Source organism: Protopterus annectens, chromosome 16.part0 (assembly GCF_019279795.1).
Source record: "Protopterus annectens isolate FY-2018-M chromosome 16.part0, PAN1.0, whole genome shotgun sequence".
NCBI lineage: Eukaryota > Metazoa > Chordata > Ceratodontiformes > Protopteridae > Protopterus > Protopterus annectens.
Window position 1 is genome coordinate 629567922 of NC_056750.1, and position 25661 is coordinate 629593582.

General features: G+C 33.9%; 1 protein-coding gene across 1 annotated transcript in view; it reads left to right on the top strand.

Moving 5' to 3' along the window:
• The window catches only part of LOC122790632 (sodium-dependent phosphate transport protein 2C-like), a 246201-nt gene that overhangs the window by 82269 nt on the left and 138271 nt on the right, over positions 1–25661 (top strand). Inside the window, exons 4-5 of the mRNA XM_044058156.1 lie at positions 2988–3085; positions 7239–7389. Of these exons, the coding sequence (XP_043914091.1) occupies positions 2988–3085; positions 7239–7389 (249 nt within the window). The remainder of the gene's footprint in view (positions 1–2987; positions 3086–7238; positions 7390–25661) is intronic.

Consider the following 25661-nt stretch of genomic DNA (forward strand, 5'->3'; position numbering starts at 1 on the left):
CAAAATAATGCATTTTAAACAATACGCATGCATAGTTACAACACCAATGACTAACTCTCTCTGGAAGGCAATATGTACTCAAAATAAGTGGGGGGCTATGCCCCCCACACCACCCAATGTGGGGGGCTGTGCCCCCAACCCCCCTAACCATATATACTAATTTCTGGATCGCACTACAATGGGGAAAAGGGCATATACCTCTTACTTGCCTTACAGTACTCTACATAGTGCCATATATACTAACTGCAGTTCAGTGAAATGTGTTTTCAATTATTTGTGTTTTCAGAGATGTGGTTGGGGTGAAATGAAATTCAGTGAAATGAGATTCAACAAAAAAAAGTAGACCCATATATGTATATGTGTGTGTTTGTGTGTGAATGGATGAGTGGCTGTGACTTCAATCGGGTCGGTTGAGGGCTGTTTGTGTGTGTGTGTGTGTTTATGTTTGTGTGGGATGGAGTGAGCTGAAGTGGCAGTCATACCTTTTTAACTTCCCTACACTAATGAGCAGAGTCTACAACATTGGGTGGGGGGAACACTAGCTACCAAAGTTTACTTTAAAAGACTGGTGCTATAATGACAATTAAACATTGTTGGGATTAGGCATAGGGGAAACATAGCCACAAAGAGATTACTCTAAGATGATGACTGAGGAACCACTAGCCACTGGGAATAACTGTAGTGTGGGGAATGGGGAAAACTAAAAAGCTGGACACGACGGATTACTCTAAAAATCTTGTGCCATAATGTCACTTAAACAGTACGGGGAACTATTGAACAACAGGGAAACATAAAAGGATAAGACATGAAACTCTAATGTCAGATGCTAATGTGGGACTTCAACCTTCCAAGATGTATTAGAGCAGGAAAAGGAGAAATTAGTTTAGTTAGTTAGTTTCCAAAATATAACATTTATACAAAACTATTTTAAATGTTCTTTCAAGTTTCAAAATATAACATTCATACTCAGTTATATATTCAGTATAGGACATTTCAGTAAATGTTGAAATATAACATTCATTCTCAGTTATACATTTCTAACAGCATTACTAGACAGTTTACAACATGCAATTACATCACACTTCACATTATCTATAACAGGCTTATTAAAATAAGTTATCTAAAGAATAAGTAGCAATAGTTATTTTTTTATATTCAAGGTATGACAAGTCAGGCTTAATTTGTTAATTAATTTACAAAATACAGTGCACATCACATAATTATTGCACATTAGACAGAAAGTTAAAAAACATTGACAGAGTATGCAAAGGTATAAATCTGAAATGCAGAAAGCATAGATTTTAGTAAATGTATTTCTAGTATTACAGCACATAGATATTTACAAAATATTTAAGACACACTTTTAAAAGGCAGACATCTATTACAGCACATAAAAATTAAAAAGGTATATAAACAGAATTATTAGCAACAAATCTAGCTGAAGTTTTATAGAAACAAGTTAATACAGTATATGGTAATTATGCTTTAAAATACATAGATTATAGGTATAAAAAGAAAGTTTACCAGTTATAACATCTATTAAAATTTGCCCAGTATAATTATTCCATAAATTTAAGAGACTTCAGTCCAAAAGATTTTCAAATAATTAACAAATCATAAATGCTCAAGTAACACCTAGTGGTCAAAATTAAAATTGCAAGTATATTTACCAGATTAAAGAAATGTTTTATAACTATTATATTAGTTCTAGTAATCAATATAGTATCCTTTGCATACTATATTAATAAATTTATAAAGTAATTACAAAAGTAAATCCGTTTCAATAACTTCAAAAACAATTGTTTCAAAAAAAATCCTACATAAATACAGTAAGTAAAATAGACCTTGCATAGGACTGAAAATGTAAGGTCAGGCCTGTGCCTTCATTTTGTAAGTAACTTCAAAAATAGATACTTGTTCAGGCATCTTAAAAATTGTAAAATTAAATACATTTTTAAACATAAGTATAGTATTCTCTTTGCATAGGCCTAGAAATGCAGCCTTATTAAAGCAGACACATATCTTCACTTTACATTTGAAATGGGAATTCAACAGAAAAAAATGTTTCTGTAACCTTCAGTCAAGAATACTGATTAAAAATGTGTAAATATTTACGCTGTTTTGATATTAAAAATATACTTCAAACACAGTTAGTTATCATTGCAGTACAGTTCTCAAAAGTTTGGTAAAGATGCTTGAAAGTAAGTGCAAAAGTTAGGTCAAATATCCAGCATTCCAGAATATTAACTATGTTATTCAGGTGGAAAGAAATAAAAGTGCAGAAGCTACACACATAATAATTCAGTTTATTTCAGTTTATCAGCACTATTATTGGAGACAGTAAGATTTAACATGCTGAGTACAGAATTTACGAACAGTATAATGAGTGCAACAGCTAGGAACATCATAATTCAGTCTATTTCAGTTTGTTAGCAATGTTATTAGAGACAATAACATTTAATTCAAATACTATTAACATATACCTCCATTGTACCTAATAAAACATTCTTAACCAAACTGCAGCATATGTAGACTTTTATTTTGAAAGGTACAAAAAAATTTGGCACATAAAAGACAGACTGACACCTGTACAGCACAATTTTGGGTAACTAAATAAAAAAAACATTCATTCCAGTCTCATTCCAGTTTCTCCCAGTTATTTCCAGTTCATTCTAGTATTTTACAGTCCTATCGATTCTTACAGTAATTTATAACTAGTGTGCTGCAACAATGAGGAAAAAATTAATAGCAACATGTATCTTTAGAAAAAATAGGGTTATTGATATTTAGAAGAGAAAAGCACTGAATGAAGAATTGTTATGCTTCACTATACATACCCAATAAAGAACCAATATAAGCCCTTGCAATGAGCAAGTTCTAAAGATGTGTCCAGCCCAAATATAAAAATACTTCTTTTCTATTTTTATATTTGGGTCGGATGCATCTTTAGAACTTGCTCATTATGTGGGCTTATATTGGTTTTGTAGTGTTTTTAAGCTTCACGGAAAATGCTGGTGTGATTATTGAATACCCAGTAAAGAAACAGATGAAGAATAGCAAATACATGCAGTTAAAACAAATAAGGGTTAATAATAGTTGGAAAGAAAAAATATTATACAAACTCTTTACAGTAGACATTTAGTCAACTCCATTGGCATAATAAGATTAACACCTGTTTATTATCCAGGTGACTGAATTCAGTTAGTAACTCAGACACCTGCTGGATTAGTTGGGAGGGACAGGAATGAAGGCTTTGCCTGTTTGCCTTTCTTAAGGGATTATGGGGCATATGCCAAGGGTGCACATGTTATGCAAATTTACCCAGTTTAGACCAGGGTATGATTGCCTGGTTGGTAGATGTGTGGATATTTCTAGGCCTACACTGCTCACAGATGTAAGCATTAGCCCTGTGTTGCACACATTGTACATTTTTACATGTATGCCTACTTGATGTGTATGAGGAGTTATGACTAAAGACTACAAATGTCAGCTCAACCTCTATGACAAACAGTGGGGTCTACTCCTACCCTGTGGAAACTGTGCACCATTATAGGCTAGTGCTGTTGACTCATGATTGGAAGGGTCTATATTATATGAACAAAAGTTCATAATCTCGAATGCTCTGAAGAGCAAAAATGCTGGACCTTGAAGTGCTTCTTGTGGGATCGCAGTACAGTGAAGGTCAGAATATTTTCTCTTTCCTCACTGTATGCAATCTTGGAGTTGGTATATATATTTAGTGGGGGGCACTGCCCCCCACAATAAGGAGTTCGAGGTCTGGCATTTTCGCTCTTTAGAGTGTTCGAGATTATGAACTTTGGTTCATATAATATGGACCTGATTAGAAGGGGATAACAAAAACTGGCAACTCACTAACACACTGTTATTGCAGATTAGCTCAACTCAAAAAAAAAAAAACAAAAAAAAAAAAAACAGGAAAAACATTATTTTCTAGAAATAATTAATAAAGTCTGTGAATACATGTTGTTATTTAGTATTCAGCATGGATTTGAGATGTAATTTGAGTAAACAAATACAGAAGGTCACAAAATGAAATACACCTTATAGGATGTTAAAAATCTTTTATTTTATGTATAGTGGATTCAACAATATTGTATTTGTTAAGGGATTTAAAAACACACTACTCTAATAGTATTTTATAATATTTATTACAGGGGTACAGGGAATTGACATCATGTATTTTCTATTTGTCAACAACTGGAAAGATTACTGAAATTACCTGCTTCATTTCTGATAAATTATTTAAGTTTAGAAACAGATTTATGCAAAATCTTGCTTTACAGAGACACAAGGATGTGAACATTCTGGATGAAACTAATGATCAAAATTAATAAAGAAGGAAAAATTATTTATGAAAGAAAAGTAATATACATAAGAGAAAATAAGACAAGAATGGTTATCTAAAATACACAAGAACATGATTATGCACAGACTGAAATCTCTAGAAATATTTATGCATGAACATTGCTTTACTGATGCAGTGCAGGCTGCATATAAAAAAGTTCTTCATGGATATCATCACAAAGGACTGCTGAACACGAACCTTGTTCACTTTACAATGTTTTTGCCTGCCAGTAACAGTCCAATAATGAAGTCTAAGGCAAAGAAAAATATTAATTCTTTATTTTTCTAAGATCTAAATATAATGTAAAAAGTTAAAGCTAAATATTGACTGCATCTGATGCAAATGCATCTTGACATATGTGTGTGTGTGTGTGTGTGTGTGTGTGTGTGTGTGTGTGTGTGTGTGTGTGTGTGTGTGCCTCTACACATGTCTACTTGTGTTTGCATGGTAGTCATCAAATAGTGTTATTGACATGTATATTTTTATAGGAGTATGAAGTTCATATGAAGAAAATACTTTTTTATCAGAAATCACTAATTAGAAATGATATCCATGTGACAAAATAGGAATAAGAGACTGCATTATGACTGTTATTCTCAGCACTGGGATAGCAGATGGCTTTAATATGTTGAGCTTGTATAGGAATTATAAGCTATAAAGATAAAATTGTAAATATACCAAACACATCAAGCCACTCTTTTAGTGTAACAACAAATGGTTAACAGAAAAAGGATTTGAAACAGAAACAAATTGCTTCCGAATCACACATTGATACTTTTGGCATACTTTTTCCCAGTGCATTAACATACTTCCAAAACATAAACTGTATCTTTAAATCTGGACCACAATCAGGCATGACTAAAAATTAAAAATTCATGATCATGACTTTAATAGAGAATTAATAGCTTTTCTTGTCATTAAATAACAAATATCTGAAATGTCACAGTTTCAGGTTTTGCAGTAATAATGAAGTCATTCATCATCATCTGGTTAATGTGATTCGCTGATGTTTAGATCAGCAACGGAACATGCTATACATACTATCTTCTAAAGCTACATGATTTTCTTTTTGTAAAAATAACAATCCTGTTTTCAATTAATTCTTTCCAATATTTTTTTAAGCAAATGCAGAACTAAAGTGTATGCTTCTGCTTGTAAAAACCCTTCCTTTAATATTTACAAAGTGAATGAAGTATGCAGGAATATGCTCTATTTTAGTCCAATGGACTCTGTTTCACCTCCACTATTATTTACATTATGTTTAGTTTTGTAATTAATCAGAGACACCAATTACCTCACTAGATGCTTGTGAGATGACTGATGCCCCTAATTAATCACAACATTAAGTATGATTCAAATAATAAGGGATGTAAAACACAGTTCCTTTAGGTTTAATCAAGCACATCCTTCCATAGTCACCCCACACTTGTATAATTATAAGACAGAATTTTAAGAGCAGAAGCAAATGTTCTAGTAATGTATTTGCATAAATGGACAACTATAAAGTATTTAATTAAAACTCAGTCCTTCTCTTTACAAAAAAGTACAGCTTTAGAGTACATTAGACACCAAATGCTATGGTGCAAAATATTAGAAACGTGTGTCAGATTATCTGAAGTACTATAACATGCACTAATATGTAAATCACTAATGACAGCTTAAGCAGCTATCTGCTTGAAATCACCCCCCTTTCTTTTAGATGTATGTATGCTGTTAGAGTCCATTATTACATCTTAACAATCCCTCACAGTGGAGTTAATACAAAAGTGTCTATCAATTCCAGCAGTATGAAACATCAGTTCATGCAGGAATATAACTAGTAGATCTCATGTGAAATTGTATCACCTGCATTTATCCTCTTATATCATATTTAAGACATGGAGCCATGGCCATATAGTTTAGTAAATACTTTCCTTGTGTATTCAGTGTATAATAGTCACCATAGCTCTGCAATACAAATCATAATTTTATAACTAGTGCTAGTTAAAAGACTAAGAACTGAATGGTAACTTAGATGTGATTTTGTATGTTAGATAACTAGTAAAAGACAATGTTTCTGAATCAATCATTTATCCATTTGGTTAAAAATATGTCCCATCAAGACAAGGTAATTTAGAACTGGAAATGTGGGAGTGCAGTCAACTGCACAGAAATTGTGAGAGACTTTACTCAGTTTTCATTTGCATGAATTGACTTTAGAATGTATTTAACCTACCCCAGGGATGTGCAACCACAAAAAGGTAATAGAGCCTCCTGCTTGGTGGTTGGTGGTATGGCATTCAACTTCACTTAGGGCTGTAGAGTTGAACCCATTCATCGCAACAGGATGATATGATGATCAGGATTAAGTGGAACAGAAGTGGTGGAAAGTAGCATATTCCTTTAGTAGCTTTAGGAAAGCTGTTAGGAAATTGGTCAAACCGAGTTCTGGTCATGGTACAGAGTTGCACATTCTTAGCCATGTGCTACCTTTCATTGTATTATCTATGTGCACGTTACAAACTTTTTGAGAATAACCTTTCTTGACCGTCTATAGCAACAGTGCTATTATGACCTGATGAATCCAATAGTGGCTTAATCTGAATGCAATTGACAATCTAGGTCCAGAAAAATACTGACCGGGATGGGATGGAGCCTGGTGTGTACTTAGTCACCCTAATGGATGTCTTTAACAGTTGTAATTAAATTTGTTCCCAGATATGTGTCAGCTCACTTATTTCCAACAATCTTCCAGATGATATATAAAAGATCTGCGTCACCTATGATGACATTTAATCACCTGTTTTCTCTGAGTCATGATGTAGCTACAAAGGAATCAGTCATACATTTAGAGATATCAAAGAAGCCAAATCTGAAATTTCCTTAACTACAGTTATGTGTTTGTTTCTTCTCAGAACTGGATACATGTGGCAAAGTGAAGAGAGTATTCATGGGAATACTGAAGACTGTCCTTCTTATTGGTTTTCTTTACTTCTTCATATGTTCCTTAGATGTCCTGAGCTCAGCCTTTCAGCTGGTTGGAGGTAAGAAAGACTACCGTTCTGACACTTTCCTAAGGCCTCGCATGATTTGCAGTACATCTCATATATTGCTGATATAGCTGCAGAGATTTCTTGAGGCTGTAATAGTTCTCTAGCAGAAGAAAAATTAGAAGAATTACCTGTTTTTTTATGCTGTTACAAATAACTGATAAGTTAATGCATCTTTTTCACTGGTTTTCTAGTTTTATGTAGATCTTAATTAAATAAAGGCTTACTAAGGTTTTAAATCATTTATACAGAAGCATGAGTTAAAAATAAGAATATTTAGTATCATTCGATATGTTCATACTGTTCAGGACTGCAGCAGTTAAATACTCGTATACGTCTTCGAATGTTTACTTAACTAACACTCCAGTAAAGCTATTTTGTTCTTTATTAACAGTCACATAAAATCTGGATAGTTTTGATATCAAACGTTTTATCCTTAAGAGTCTGAAATGTTTGAAAAAACTAATGAATTTTCTGTAGAGTTCTCTCCTCAGTTATGTTGCAACACCAAATAATGGTGCAGATTTTTTTAATGGAGCAAAAAAATATATATGCACTTGAAATAATTGCAAAACCAAGAATGTAACTTATAATAATGACTGTAGCACAACCTTCCTTATAATGAAGTATGAGGTATCTGTGCAGACATGAGCCTTTTCACACAATGTCTGTTAGTTGCAGCCACATTTAACAGAGCAGAATTCATGTCACCCAGCTGCCAAAACCAAATGCTCTGCATCTGGAAAGTTGATGCATTCTACATGGTATTGAGATATTGAGTCAGAATACTAAGTTGGAGAGTAGGTTGTATTCCCTGCATGAAGAATGGGTACAGAACCACCTTAAAAGACATACACAAAGATACTTATAAATTGTTTTTAGTTACTTTATGCTAGCTTTCCTGTTTTTTTGTCATCTGACAAATGGTATAGTTTTTAAAAAACATATAAACTGTGCTATGGTAGGAAATATTAAGGGTAAAGGTAGATGAAGAATGAAAGTTTGATACCATGTATAGCAATTTCACTTCTACCAGAATTATTTAGCTTAGCAAAAGCTGCTTCTATAAAAACATACATTAAGTATTATGACTTCTTGCGTTACATAAGAATTGCTGATGCAAAATACTATAGGAAAAATAAGGATTAATTTGAAAAGCTGATTGCCATTCATATTTCTAGAAATAAACATTGCCTCACGTCTGGAATAAACTTCCCTTGCAGTTCAGACAGTATGAAACACAATCTTCCATCATCTGGACCTGGATGATTTGAGGGGCATTCATAGCCATTTGCCCTAAAGCTTGACTGAACTGGCCTTCTTCCAGAGAGGAGGAACAGTCAAAGGGAGGGTACTGGCAAAGCATAATAGTTGCAAGATTCAGGTGTCTTGAATCTTCCTATGGTTCATATGATTAAGTTTATTTGGGAGATAATAGTCACATTATAACTAAAATAATGCACTGCTTTTGAAATATTTGCTTATTTTTGTTTGTTTCTTTCAGAAACTGAACTTGTCAGTTTTAAGAATCAGTTTGCATTTTAAGTTTCATTAAATACAGAACATCTAATCCCTTGGTCACAAGAGAACATTGTATGTAACTGACAAGCTAACTAGAGCTAGAGCATCAGTCATGTCCCATTCTATTCATTTTCACATTATAATGAGCAGCTCTGTGAATTTTCACCTTACTTTGAGCAGCTCTGTTTTCTTATTACTTGGTACAGAGATCATTAAATATACTCTAAAAATAATAATATGCAACTCAGTGGTATAATTGATAAGCAAGCAAATAGTTTTAGTGTGCATATTGACACATGGACGTTTCTGTGTCATAGAATATTTGAATTTGTGTTTATCATACCCACTATCTTTTCAGCAAACATGTTTATATAGTTTTCTTTTTTAAGATTCTCTTTGTTTTTCATGAAGACACATGCACAAAAAATTAACTAAGTGACAAGTCTGTATTCATTTTCTTATGCTCTAACATAGACGATAATTATTGCAGGTTATGTCAGTGCCATATTCACACTACATAATCCTATATAGCATAGAACCACTTTGTTATGATTTGCATGTACATCTCATAACATGTTTCATTTTTGGAAATGTGCATCTACTGCTATAGCTTTATGGATTCTCACAGCTTCAATGTTTTTCAGCTTAATTTTCGGGGTTTATGTATATCTCCTCACATTATCATGTTAAATGCCTTATGTTGTCAACTGTAAGCTCAGGAAAATAGGAAAAACAAAAGCAGCAGATCACACATACCAAGACTCTTCCCCAATAAAATCCTTAATTCCCATGTAGGTTTAATGTTATTCCCATTAACAGTGTTCACATAATGGACATTGTGAAAGAACTTCGCCAACAAGGAAAGACAGTCATTAAATAACCATAACATAGACCATTACATATTTATTTTCTACTAATTATTTTGTGTAAAATGCGTGGCATTTTAAATACAGGCATTCTGTACAATGATGGCAGAGATGTGCAGTGTACAAAAGAACAGCCAGCAATGGAAATGCTGGAGAATCACTTCCCACCATTAGCTTTATCTTGGTAACTATAGATGTGAATATATCACACATAAGGGTACAGAGGCAAAGCCCCTGAAAGAGAGATGGGGGTCCTAACAGAAAGATGGAATTGTTAAGAATAAGAGAGTTAGACTGCTGGAACTTAATGTAGCCTGGATGAATGGATGGGTAATACATTCAGGGTCTGGCTCCTCAAGCCCTCGTTGAAGTGAGCAGTAACTTTGTATTACTTATGCGTGCCTGTGGGTATTCGCTATTTGGGATCTTGTGTCTCGGTTGAAAATCTTCCTTCAGATCAATAACCTAGTATTAACCTATGAACCTTTGAACCTATAAACATTATGAAAGAAAAAGAAATAGTAGTGCATGAAATTAGTGACATATTTATAAATAAAAGAAGCTTAGATAAGCAGCTGCTATGTTGTTCAAGGTGTAGTCATCAGCATGGCAAAAAGCCATATCCAATTCTTAAATGAGAGTGTTGATAATTAATCAAGCTAATCACTTTTCTCAAGCTTGCAAGTTTAGAAGTCAGGGTCCAAAACTTATTTTGGAAAGAGTTTAAGCCAATAAAGTAAATGGTACAGCAAATGACAATTTGTACAATACTGAGAATACCTATGTCTCCCAACAACAATAATCTGTTTGTGAATGCAGTAGACTTACACATTGAGACAGTGAGCAAAAGTGAAGAAACTAAACAAGTGTGCCAGTGTAAAAATACTAGACTAACAACCTATGCATAAATGATACATTTATTAGATATTAGAGCTGAGTGTAACAATTATAAAAAGCTAATTTAACCAATTGAGTTTGAAAAATTCCCTGTCTATGACTAATGTTTCATTACTCACTTATTCTGGGCACAAAATAAAGTTGCTGTTTCGATTATGCTGTGTTGTGCATTCATAAATAAAGTGCACGACTTAATGCTTCAAGGCATGTCAATTCAGCAAGTTAAAAAGTTAGAAAGGTGTGTGTGAAGTGTTATGCCTAATTCAATGAATTCACAGCATTAAGTACAAAAGTGTATACTAGGGGTTGCTGTGCATCAGAGACAGTGAGTTATGTAATCACAAAGGCAGTGATTCCCACAATCAGAAAGATATACATTTGCTGAGGTAATGATCCACATATTTGCAGGGACATTATTTTGCATATTTAGCCAATAAAAATATATAGCCTCCACAACAGATTGCAATGCTCAGTAATTTGGATTGCAAAGCACAGTCAAAACTTTTTTTCAAATGAGATTGAAAAACCAATACTGGCGCATTACTTTGTTCTAAAAATTAGAGTTAGAACTTTGTGTGGCAGAAGAACGATTACATAAGAGACAGTTTCTTGACAGAATCAGACCTCACTCTAGAGAAAGCCAGAGATGTGTGCTGCCTGAGTGAACTACTGAATATAGAGTTAAAACTTTTAACAAGATAAATTTAGATTTGTACTGAACTGGAGAATGAGAAGAAAACAAAGCACACAAGGTATAAAAATGCAGATAAAAATACATATTAAAAATCAAAGTAATAACATGCGCTTTCCCAACATTTTATCCAAGATGGCACCTAGTAAAAAACGAGATGCAAGGAAATGTATCCAGTATTTCTGATGGGGCTGTAAGTATAAAAAGAGGCATTATGAAGTGAAAAAAAATCAAAGTTTGTAGGATGTGTGAACTTGTTTTATAAAAGAAGAACACCTTCATTCTGGAGACAGGCACTTTAGTAAAGACCAAAATGTCTGTGAGAATTTCAAAAATATGTTCACTAAAGTCATCTATGAACATGGCACAAAAGACAGTACATTAATCTGCTTATGGTAGTTCATGATTAAGTTAATGCTGAAAAGTTTTTGTATCCCATTGGATATAATGAGATGGTGTTTAAGAGGACAATTGGATAATGTACTGTTGTTTCAAGATTTGATCAAATAAGTGAGGATATACAATTTAGGGGTTAAAGGTTAATGTGTTGCTTTCCTTTCTCCCTGTAGTTTGTAGAGGATGATGTTTATAGGCATTTGCATTAAGGAGCAGAGAAGGATGCATAAATTCTGAATATTGTTTCTGGAAAAGGAAGAGTAAGATATACAATATGTTGTTATATGCCAAAAATGGCATACTTATGAGACATCTTCCAACAACACCACAAATGAAGAAACAAATGAAGAATAAAACCACCGACTGATGATCCAACACTGTAGTTTAATAAAAAGCACATTCTGTTGTCTCGGCTATATGACTCTGATAACTATATTGTTAACTTGTCAGGGTATGATTTAGACAATATAGAAGAAGAAATGTTGAATTGCGGTCTTATGTATGTACCTACAGTTATACCCAGATTTCATAAGATTAAAATTGATTTATTTAAATTTATAAGAAATTACATTTGAAATGTTTTTTTTTTGAAAATGTGGGTTTTGTGACCGATTCTGTTGTAAATTGTGATGTTAATTCGGAGGAGTCGGACAATAGTTTTTACTCGTGTCAGTCAGATGCGGATGTAAATGTAAATGCATATACACTGTTTAACACTAGCAAAATTAAATATAAAAGTGATTTTCTCCCTCCTTTTTTGCATGAGGGGATACAACATTTTTATAATATGTTACAGTTTGCTATAGAACAAGAGTATACTGAACTTAAAAATGTTGAGTTTAATTTAACAAGCGAAGAATGGAAAATGCTTAAAAATTAAGTGTTAGACATGATATTTTCAAACCTGCCGATAAAGCCAATATGTTAGTCATCATGAATTATGGTCAATATATTAACATGTGTAACAAACCTTTAGAAGATGAAACAACATATGAAAAAGTAGAGATGAGTATGTATACACAATCAATTGAGGAATATTTGAAGCTAATAACTAAAGGTAGAAGGTTGGGATATTTTTCTAACAAAGATGGGAAGAAAAGGTATGGAGTGTCAGGATGCAAATGGCCTATTTTTACTGTCTACCTAAGAGTCACAAGTCAGTATATGACCCGCCTGGTCGTTTTATTGTGTCAGGGAGACAATATTTTTTGTCTAAGATAGGTCAGTTTTTGCATTCTTACCTTTTACCTAAAGTACAGCTGCTACCAGCCTATATTCAGAATGTATTTGACTTTTTAAATAAAATTAAAACTATCCAGTGGGGTCCTAATAAATATTGGATCACACTCGATATTAAAAGTCTATACACAAATATTAGGCACCAGTCTGGGCTGGAAGCGGTGAAATTTTTCCTTAGAGAAAGTCCAGCAACTGAATTTGTAATAGAATTATTGCACTTCTGTCTTAAAAATAACTTTTTCATGTTTGGAGAAAATTTGCTCAGACAGAAACAGGGCACAGCAATGGGGGCATCTTTTGCCCCCTCATATGCCAATTTAAGCATGGGTCTGTTTGAAAATGAGTATGCATACAGGAGTGAATTTTTTTACAAGCATGTCATTCTATACTATAGATTTATAGATTACTTGATTTTTTTATGTGAAGGAGATGAAAATGAAATAGAAGGGTTTGTACACATGTTGGGGAACAACAGATTTAGATGGGAATTTGATGGCTTAAAGGAGGGTAAAAGTGTCCCTTTTCTTGATGTATACTTGGATGGTAGTGACAATGAAATAATTTGTACTAGAGTTCACAGGAAATTTGAAAATGAGTCAAATTATGCAAGGGCTGAGAGCTGTCACCCTCCGCACACTATTAGCTCTATACCCTTTGGAGAATTTATACATATATATGGATTATGTAATAATGAAATTGATTATAAAAAAGAAATGGTTAATACTATTAATATGTTTAAAATGGGAGGTTATAACATGCAAATGTTGGAAGAATGTTGGGATAAATTTTTTACTGAATATATTTTTTAGTATAGAAGCACAACAATCAGTGTGTAGGCTATATGTAAAAAGACATAATTGTCAAAGAAAAAATATATACTTTATTACAACATTCAGTGGTTTTAGTAGTATACTTAAAAAATTGTTAGTTTTTTTATTGGAGATATATTGTTAGGTTAGATGATGGACTTGCTGACAAATTAGGGGTTCCTATTATGTCTTATAGGAGGGGTAAGAACCTCAAGGATTTGTTAGTTAAATCTAAAGTAATAGTTCCTGTGGTTAATATAGAGAGGAATTTAAGTGAACTAGGTACTAAACCATGTGGAAAATGCAAAGCATGCAATTTTATTAGTAAGTGTTTTACAAAAATAATGGATGTATTTTTGAAGCTAAGGATAGTTTCTGTTGTAACACAGAGGGCATTATTTATGCCCTGAAATGTTCTTGTAAAAAAAAAATTATATAGTTGAGACCCTTTAAAATGCATTTATTGGAGAATATTAGGGATATAATTAGAAACAAATAGGAAAGTGCTTTAGCTGCACATTTTAATGAATATCATAATGGCAATAGTGGGGATCTTAAGGGTACTATTTTAGAAAAAAATAATACATATAATGATGAACATGACTTGAGAAATAATATGCTGGCAAAGGAATCACTATATATATTAAAATTTGACACTTTAACTCCTAATGGGTTAAACAATGAAATTAATTAGAGATATCTTATTTAACTTGATTAATTGATTGTTTTATTGTATTTTTAAAATGTAATTGTTTAATTGAAGGGTGTATTTAGGCAGGTTGTATTGTACAAATGTTATACTCCTTGAAGACTTGTTATAGCCGAGATGTCAGAGTGTGCTTTTTATTAAACTACAGTATTGGATCATCAGTCTGTGGTTTTATACTTACGAGACATCATGTTTTTTTTGTTTTGTTTTGTTTTGGAATTTAATTTCAAATGTTTAATGCAGCAGTGAGTTTCACTGAAGAATATTGAATTCCTTGAGCCAGTGGGGGGCTTTTCAGGGATGTGCTCCTATTTTCTCCACTGTGGTGTGACCTTGGAGTTAGTATATACATTTTAGGTATAAATGAGTGGCTGAGTCTCCCATGAGGGGTTGCAAGAATGTTTGCCTCCTATAAAAATATTTTTTTTCCATTTGTTTTTGACTGAGTTAATAAATGGTGTGTCAAAGGGTAGTAGGTAAACCACTAAAAATACCTAAAGCATGTTACACTGGATTACTGAATACAGAATTGTCAAGTGCTTTATTTTTCTCAAGTTTAGAAAGGAAAGGTGGCGTTAACACTGCCCTGAATTTTGTCATTCCTAAGTCACTTGGGAAATCATATATATATATGAGGATACATTATACTTCTGCTGCTGCTATTTGACAAAGTTTGACTTCAGATCAATAAATACATATATACATACATACATACAGGCCATGAAGCACTAAAATTTGACAAAAAAGTCTGAAAATGTAAGTAGAAATATTTGGTCTGAAAAGCTGTTTATAAATGGGAAATCTGTTGTGTTTGAGACTTATACCAGAACAGTGTACATCATAATGTCTGAGTCTACCTTTAGAAGTTTAGTTTTCAAGTATAAGCTGTCTGCGTCTGCATCTGCACTGTTATTGTATTCCGGACATAAGCTACAACCAATTCAGTTGGAAGCATTTGTAAAATAAAATATACTGATTGCTGTTTTAAGCAGTAGCTCTGCAGTACCATTTACAGCAACCCAATGTAATTGGTAGCAATGCATGTGTCATTCAGTAAAACCATACCTCTTAACCTCTGAGCTCTAGAAATCTGGAAAAAGCTAAAAATAATGGGGGGCAAAGGCCTGAAATCAGGGACAATTTTTAAATATTGCTCATATAAATGTGGAAAGTTAATAGAATAATTGTTTTTGTGTTATCATACATTTTACGAAGAATATGAAGTCTGAAACACAAATGCATATAATTTTTTGCTTCCATCCTCTTTGCCAGAAACCCATAAATATTATGCAGAACAGACCAAAATATAAGGAAAAAGCTGGACTTTCTGTGAAAATCTGTACAGTTGAGAGGTATGAACAGAACAGGTAGCTGCTGTCATGCTGAATGTGAATTTTTTTTCACCGTTAGATGCTAATCAGGGAGTCTGACAAATTAAACTAGATGAAGCAAGCCCTAAGCAAGCCACCCTTAACAAATCACTGGACAGATAAAGATTTCCCTAGCTACCATTTGGTATTTCCTTGGCTTCAAAGATCATCCAAAAGTTGATATAATTGAATGTGTGAACGAAACTGTAAATATAATTGATAACATTTAACTCTGATGATCTAACAAGGGGAAAAAAACATAACATTATATTAATAAGCTACAAGATATATTAAGGTCACAAGGATAGAAATCAAACAGAGCAAAACATTATATTGTGTCTCATCAGTGAAGTACATATAATTTTCTGACTACTGAGGGATTGCAGACAGATAATGATATGTGCTGTTGTAAATATACAAAAATTAATAGACAAAGACAACCCCTCATCAATGTGATTCTTAACTCTGGTTCAATATCTGCCCATGTTAATACCTCATTTGTTAGATATAACTGGATCATTACAAAAGTTTCTTGAGGGTGTATAGTCTAGTGTTGGTCAGAAGAGCAAACTAAAGAGCTTTTAGGAAAATTAATGACTATATTTATGGAAAGCATATCAAAGTAGTGAGAGACGATAATGCTTTGCAAAGTATCTTTAGAAAACTCATTGCATAAAGCTTCTAAAAGATTGCAACAAATGTTGCTGATGTTTTAGAAATATGATGTAGAATTGCAGAGTAAGCCGGGAAGACAGATGCATATTAATACTGTGCACAGCAAAATTTAGTTGAATGAGCACAAGGAAGATTTGTTGGAAGAAGATCTGCAAGTCCCGTGGATTATGACACAAATTCCAGGGAACATGAAAAATTGCAAGAACTAAAGGCAGCTACCAGCAAAGATAAAGAAGATAAAGAAGTTATAATGTCAAAATGGACAGAATATGATAAACATCTACAATCACTGATTTAATTAGAGTGTATCATTATAGAAAAAATGGTCTTGTATTGAAGATTTCTAGTAGTGAAAGTGGCACAACATGTAGCACACTCACCTTTGATGCAGAAGGCTATGAGTTCTATTCCCACACCGGGAAGATCAAGTGCTGATGAAATAGTGCAGCATAAGGGAGGTGCTGCACTCCTAAGTGTGCCATCCTTCAAGTGAGATGCTAAACTGAGGCCCCATCTGCTTGAGTTGGTAGTAGTTTAGGTGGATGTATAAGAACCCATAGTACTTCTTAAAAAGAGTAGGAGTCCTTTATTTATATACAAAAAGGAGCTCGTATTTACAACATATATACAGATATATATATATATAAATATATTTACACATTCATAATTCTCTGGTCTTGATATTGGCTTTCTCCTCCATTTCTCTCACCACTCCATTATCTCTGTCCACCTGCCTCCCTGTTTCTCAAGGCCACCTCTGCACCTGGAACAGAAACAGGAAATGCTCATAAAAATGGGTCCAGTTGCAACAATGATGAGTAGGGGTCCTTTATTTATATACAAAATAACTCTTATTTACAAAATATTTACAGATGTACAAATATATAGGTATACAAATCTGTTTACACAGTCATACTAAATTTTCATCCCTATTAGACCCTACTCTTTTTCCATAAACATCATCTGATTTTACTTGATATATAACAACCAAACTATTATTGATTTTACTTAATATTGTTGCTAAATTCCTTTTATCATTAAACATTATTTCATTTATTGTTTCATTCCATGTAATCCACATGACATAAAATAACTTTTTATCTATCCTTTTAATATATTTTTACTTCTATTCTTATATCTATATTTAATCATATATATGTTTATTTTATCCACTTCTTTTATATCTTCAAAAAAATCTTCTTTACATAGTTTTCCCCATAATATTTTTACTCTTTCTCATTTCAAAAATACATGTTTAGTAGTTTCTTCTTCTTGACAATGTAAACCTGTTCTAGCTCTTTTCTTTTTATATGGCATATTTCCTTTTACTGGCAATTTATCTAACAGTCTCCACAAAAAAATCTTAACATTCTACTTTTTAATTGCACCATTTGATTCTTATTTTTGTAGCCTTAATTTTTTCATCTGTTAGATTCTCCCATGGTTTTACATAGTAATGTTTTATCATAACATTCTTATATCATACTTTTCTTTTTATATATCATCAATTTTTAGTTTCTGTGTAACATTTTTTTATCTTTGTTTATACACAGTTTTTCTCCTTTACTCGTTTTTATCATACCTCAAAAGGTATCATACATATATTTATATAGTTTTACTACTAATCTCTCATCTTTGCCATTTATTCACGTTAACACTTTGTAAAAATTTAATGAAGCAGCATATATCAGTGGGCTAATTAGCCCTAAACTTATTTATTTATTTATTTATTTATTTATTTATTTATTTATTGACATTTCTTGACTGGGAAAGTGCACTGGGTCAGGAACCCATTTTCATTGAAGGCCTGAGGAGAAAAGCTCCACTACCAACAGATATACATAGTTAAGGCATTAAACAATTTGGTACCTTTCCATTATCGGGGCAACACTTGTAACGCACTACCACATGCACGCAGTGATTGTACTATGTGTATAGAACAAAATTATGGTTTTCTGGCAAATCATTGAGTGTTGAAGTAAGAAAATATTGGCAGACATTCAGTGTCTCTACTTTTGTAATAGTAATATTTAAAATCTGGCCCTGACTTGTATCTTTGTCCGTCACCAAATCATGGTATCACTTTTGAGTCGAATGGTGTTGGATATCTGGACAGCCTGCTTAAGGGAGTGAGTGAGAAACATTTGCTGAAATTTTTCTTCAATATCTTCAGCGGCGCTGTCCCGAACTTTGGTAACTCTGGTAAGTATTACAGTACAAAGAACCTGTTACACATCTAAACTGCTTTCCTGCCCCAATGAAGTGGAGGGAGATGTATATGTGTGTGTGTGTGTGTGTGTGTGTGTGTGTGTGTGTGTGTGTGTGTGTGTGTGTGTGTGTGTGTATTCTGTACACATAGCATAATTTCACACCGTATCTCGCAGCGATCCAGAATTTTGCATAATGTGCAGTTTTTCACGCATGGTTTTAGTCTGTTCCTCATACAGTTCATTTTTTTTTCTGGGAACTCATTGAGGGTTGAATTCAATACATACTGACAGACATTTGAGTGTTACATTCCACACTTTTCAGCTAACAGCTGTTAATCTGAATCCTGGTTTTCTACGTTTCTACCAGCAATATTTAAAATCTGTCCCTGACGTGGATGTTTGTCCGTCACCCCCCCATTCTTTTTGGCTTTGTCCACAATACCAGCGAATAGAGGGGGGAGAGGTACACCTCTGAGATGTTTCTCATTTTGCAGATTTGCAGAAAGTGTCCGTCTTTGCGTTGTAATTTTTGTCCGGTTGTAGTAAGCGAGGATCATCAGCAGCAGCTGTCAAATCATTGCGAGTGCGTGCTAAGCGTTCATTGCAAGTGCTGCCCTGATAACGGAAAAGTACCAACAATTTTAACAAAGTAAGTTGATAGAAATAACAGAGTTATTATGTAGAAATACATATATCAACAGTTGATACAGTTTCCATATACCATATAGGGTCATAGGTTCAGAGGTTGGCACTAGGCTATCAGCCCTAGGGCCTATACAAGCCTAGCCATAAAAATTCCCTGGCTATTTCTTCCCACACTATTTACTTCCCTGGACTGCTGTCTAGCAGGGCAACTGACGTGATCCCCATGGTGAATTTCCTTTCTCCCATCCAGTCATCAAGGTTCCTTTTGAAGAGGGCCAAAGAGGTACTCTGCTTGACATGTATGGGCAGTCTATTCCAGAGTCTAGGGAGTCTCTGGGTCAGGAACCTATCCCTCCAGCATGTTTTGTTTATTGTGATGACAAGGTTTAGATCCCTGGAGTGTGTGGCTCTGAGGGATTGGGATTTCTTAAAGTGTAGCATGTCCAACAGCTCTGGGTTTGACATGGCCTTGTATGTTAAGCAGAGATCACCTCGGAGTAGATGATATGCGACAAGAGTATAGCTGAAGTTTTTTAAGGTGGTCAGCATAGGGCATCTGCTTTAGGCCTGTGATTCTTTTAGTGAGGTATAATTATGTTCACACAAGCAATGCCATCTGTGGACTAGAACCTTAGAATACCTGGGCATTCACAAAGCACAGGTCAGATTTGTATCTCTATGTGCCACACACACAAAGTATATAATGCATATGATAGGCACAAGTTGTCAAGATTAGCATATGATTTAGCAAGGTATGTTCAAAAGAAGTTTTGAATTGATAGCATAGATAGGGTGCAGATTTGAATTGATATTGTAGATAGGAGCAGTTGAAACAAAAAACATTAGAGAGAAGGAGGTAGTACTGTAACAGTAGACAGGAAGAGAAAAAAAGTTAGAGGATCTGAAGGCATAAAGGTATTAGATGTTAAAGGTCATAGAAAGTAGGAATACAAAATGAAAAGTAAGTTCTATTAGCATAGTGGCTGAAAATGAACAGAGAAAGACAGGAAGTACATTATTTATTGATGATGGTGAGATGAGCAAGAGAAAGAAAGAAGTAGGGAGAATAAGAAGAATAAGAAGAATAAGAAACATGTATGATACTTTATGGTGGTCTTTTGTTTTGGGTACAAACATACACAACTCTTTTTACTGGGTTTAATCCAGAACCCCATATAAATGAAAAAAAAAACTGCAATAATTTCTTTCCACTACTGTTGGCAACATAAATACACTTGCTAAGTATACTATCTTTCCAATTAGTACTGAATTTATCAAATAAGACTTTTTTCTGAATAATAATTTATATGTTCTCCAGAAAAGATAGTTTTATTTTATTGCTTCTATTGTTTTTCCCACTGAATTCTACCTACATCTTTATTCCCAAATGTTATACCTACACAGAAATTTCATTCACTGTAAAATATATGCCCTCAACTTTACCTAAACCTTTACTTTCCTCTTTATTCAAATCCACCCCTATCATGTCTAGATAGTAATTTGTACAAATTATTACTTCTTTTATATACGTTGTTTTCGCAATTATTATAATGTCATCAGCATATGTTAACATGACTGGAATTCTTAACCCTTCAGGTGTTATATACACAACCTCCTTCATTTTCTAATTTATTTCACATATTATCACATTCATAACTAATGCAAACAGTATAGAACTGATTGGGTATCCTTGTCTAACACCACTCTTCATATGCACATCATGGCTTAACTAGCCATTTACATGTATTTCCATTTATTACTGCTATATGCTGATATACATAATTTCCTAATTGTCTCACTTATATTTTTTCATTATTCTCCATAAGACTTTAGGTCCACTTGAATCAAATGCTTTATTAAAGTCTCCTAGCATATTTGCTTTTTCTTTTCCATTCATAATATCATCCACAATTTTTCTATCATTAATAATTCTTGACAACCCTTCTCTTTATATATATATATATATATATATATATATATATATATATATATATCTTTCATAATATTTTTTTTTTCATTTTAGTTTCAAATCTCTTTTATATTGCTTTCATAATGATCTTATAATTATTATTATTTAATACTACTGGTCTCTAGATTTTAATTGTCTGCTATATTCCTTCTTCCATATGAATTTAAATATTCCACCACATTATTTATATATAAACAATTAATTTAATCATTCATTCAAAATCTTTATTTTTATTATTTTTTTTTTTTTGCCAGTCCCTTACATTTTTAGAAATTTCATACCTATTCCATCTGGTCCAGCAGCCGTTTCTATATTTACTCGTCTTAATACTTTATCTAACTATAATAAAGAAATTTTGTTTTCTAACTCCTAATTTTATTTTTCTGTTAACTATTTTTTTTAATTTCCATGTTTTCACTGCCTTCTTTTTTCTTTAAATATTTCTTGTGCGTATTTTATTTATCTCATTATACTACCATTTTCCTTTACTAATCTGCTTAAATAACTCAATACTTCTTTTTTCCTTGTAAAAAATATATTTGCTTATATAACATTTCTTGTATTTTTCTTGATTTCTTTCAAATAATTATTTTTCTTTGTCAAAGTGCTTTCTATCATTATGTTCTAAATCTTCCAATGCATCTTTATATGTTCCTTTATATTTTTATTTCCCTACTTTCTCTCACCATATTGCCACTGTAAAAAATAATTCTTATATTTTTCCTTAAATAGCATCCACCATTCAGACCATTTTTTATAAAATGTTCTCACAGTATTATGATCTTCCATAAATGTTTTACTAACCTCTTTCCTTCTTCATTTCATGTTTTCTTGTTTTTTTTATTCCTTTGTCTATTATTATATATTCCTTGTTTTCCTTTATCTCTAGTTATATTACAAGATGATCAGCAAATCCTGTTTCAGCTACCCCCTTCTTGTAACTAAACCTTCTGACACTATAAACTAATCTACCTCCATTCTATACATACCCCTTTTATTTATTTTTATTTATTTATTTTATTTTACATTTGTTAATCTTTAAATCCCTGCTCCCCCAGCCAGCTGCTGTGAGCCCCTGCTCTGAGTCCCTTCCACCTACCTCCCTGCCTAATGCAGACAATAACTTCAACCTACTGGAAGTGGTTAAAAAGCCAAGTTTATTCTGCCAAGGTCCTGCAAAGCCTACCCCCTGAAAGAATTACCTCTACAGCTTCAAGGGAAACCTTTCCAAACCTCCCTGCCTAATGCAGACAATAACTTCAACCTACTGGAAGTGGTTAAGAAACCAAGTTTATTCTGCCAAGGTCCTGCAAAGCCTACCCCCTGAAAGAATTACCTCTACAGCTTCAAGGGAAACCTTTCCAAACCTCCCTGCCTAATGCAGACAATAACTTCAACCTACTGGAAGTGGTTAAGAAACCAAGTTTATTCTGCCAAGGTCCTGCAAAACCTACCCCCTGAAAGAATTATCTCTACAGCTTCAAGGGAAACCTTTCCAAAGTATGTCTGTATACTCTTGAGATGTGTTAAACTTAAATGCTATTCCCACAACCCTACCAGGTGGTTAGAACTCACTGTAATTTAGACTCTGCAGCAGCCACCCTTCCCTTTCTCTACACCCACTTATCTAGCTTTTCTGCCCTTCCCAAGGTCACGATAAAACCACAGTTCATAGGCTTCCCAGTCTCTGGCTCTGTAAGGAACCTTGCTGTACTTACAAAGTTTGGCCACTAGAGGGCAGACTGTATCCATCTATTATCCCCTGCCTTACTATCAGCTCCTAATTGACCATCCACAGCATTGTACTCTTTACTTTTACCTACTACCCCTCTCCCCCACAACCATATCTGCTTCCCCACCTCTAGTACTCTTAGCCTATATTCTCTCTCTGTGCACACTGGCCTACTTGACCAACTATCTACACAGCTGATTGTTCAAACCCAACCTGTCCTGACACTCACCTTTCTTGGCTCACTCCGCTCCCCTGCCCCCAATTACCACCCACCCCAGTACTCCTAGATTTATACTCACCTAACCACACCCCCTCCTTAACCTCCACCACCACACATCACAGTATATCTTTACACCCAAACCCACACTCCCTTACCCACCACTGCCCCATACCTCACTCTCTTGCATCTATCCACTCAAACTCCCTAACACCAACAGTACTTACCCCACAATGTCTCCACCAACTCCCATCTCATCTCCAAAATCTAGACCATTCTGCTACCTCATACCCCCACTTGTCATACTTTATCTCCTCACATCCTATGAACAGTGCCTACCTACTTCTCAATATCCTACATCCAGTACCACCGCTAGCTTTCACAATCACTATCCCACACCATTACATCTACACCTTTTGTCTAATTCCACTACCCCAAAACATCTTCATCCCCTAAGAGCTACATACACTAACCCTAACACTAAATTCTATCATCAGCTCCTACTAAAAATCCACAAACTACTAAGGAAGTATCAACCAACACTTATAGTAGATGGGGATATCCACCCTAACCCTGGCCCAACCTTATCTGATACCACTAGCTCCACAAATATCAATGTCTCCAATCTACAGAGCTCATATAATGCCCCTAATTCACTACTAGTCTGTCACCTTAGAAGAAAGTTATAGGTTATAGACGTTATAAGCTATGGTAAGCTAAAACTTTGAGACAAAAAGTTTTGGACTTACAAAAGGGGTATGTATAGAATGGAGGTAGATTAGTTTATAGTGTCAGAAGGTTTAGTTACACTTTTCTGGTTTCATGAGTTCATAGCTAATTACTAAGCTAGCTGCTTAATGGTTCATTCTAAGCTTATCCAATTTCCCTCCCAAAGGTAAGAATCAAACACCGAAGTCTGAGTCTGTGTGTCAAATACTTCCAACACCCAACCATTAACTGTATATATTATTTTTCACCCAGTTTTCTTTTCTTTTTTTTTTGTACTTTTACCTTTACATTTTCTTTTTCTGTCTTTTACCCTTTTACCAGTAGAATTATTTTATTTATTTTACTATCTCCTGATATATGTCTTTTTCATCACTTATTTCAGAGCCTTATTCTGTCTTTTTTATTATTTTTTCACCTAATTTTCTTCTATTTCTACTACTTCAGAAATGTCCTGTTTTTGTTAATTTTCTTTTCTTTCTTTTTCCTTACTGTTATTTCCATTTTTACACTCCATCCCATAAATGCCCAATTTAATTACATTTATAAGATTACACATTTTTTACATCATATTGTATTTCCACACAAATATAACATTATCTTTTGTCACAGTTACTTATCAAATGTACTTTTTTTCCACAGAAAAACATGTTTTGAGTTGTCCCCGGTATTTTATGACCCCTCAGAAATACCTCACAAAGAGGATTACTGGCCTCAAACAGATGCCCTACGCAGACCATCTCAAAAAACTCCAGCTTTACTCCATTGCATATCGCCTACTCAGAGGTGTTCTCTGTCTAACATACAAAGCTATGTCAAACCCAGAGCTGTTGGACATGCTCCACTTAAAGAAATTCCAATCCCTCCAAGCTACATGCTCTAGGGACCTAAATCTTGTCACCACAATAAACAGAACATGCCAGAGGGATAGATTCCTGTCCCAGAGACTTCCCATACTTTGGAATAAACTACCTATCTATATCAAACAAAGCTCCTCATTAGCACTCTTCAAGAAAATTCTTGATGACTGGATGGGAAATAGGAAATTTACCCTGAGGATCACCTCTGTGGCTCTGCTCAACAGTGGCACAGGAAAATAATTTTCTTGGGTGGCAAAAGCCAGGGTACCTTTTTGGCTGGGCTTGTATAGTCCCCAGGGCCGATAGCCTAGTACCTACCTATGAACCTATGAACCTCCAGATTTGTTATGCTTGGTTGTATAAGTTTTTCTTTTTCTGATTTAAATACAATATTACAATCCCAGCCAGCAGTTCATAAAACCCTTTTGTAATGCCCAGTACTTCTTTACATAAAGTTTTCAAATGTCCTTTCAAAGTCTCTCTTTCTACCTCTGTTTGAAAGTGTACACAAATGTTCTTTTTTGTTTCCCCTGTGAAGTGATTTTATCACATAAAGATTCCATGGGTAACAGTCATTCTTTTTTTCATAGTCTCCAAGAAAATCTTCCTCCAGTGAAAAAGCAGTCTCAGATATAATATCACAAAATGTCTCTTTGTTAATAAGAATAAATGCCCTTACCTCTTGTGCTTTTATACCCAAAGGAACTATTAGAATGTCCCACACTTCATACTTG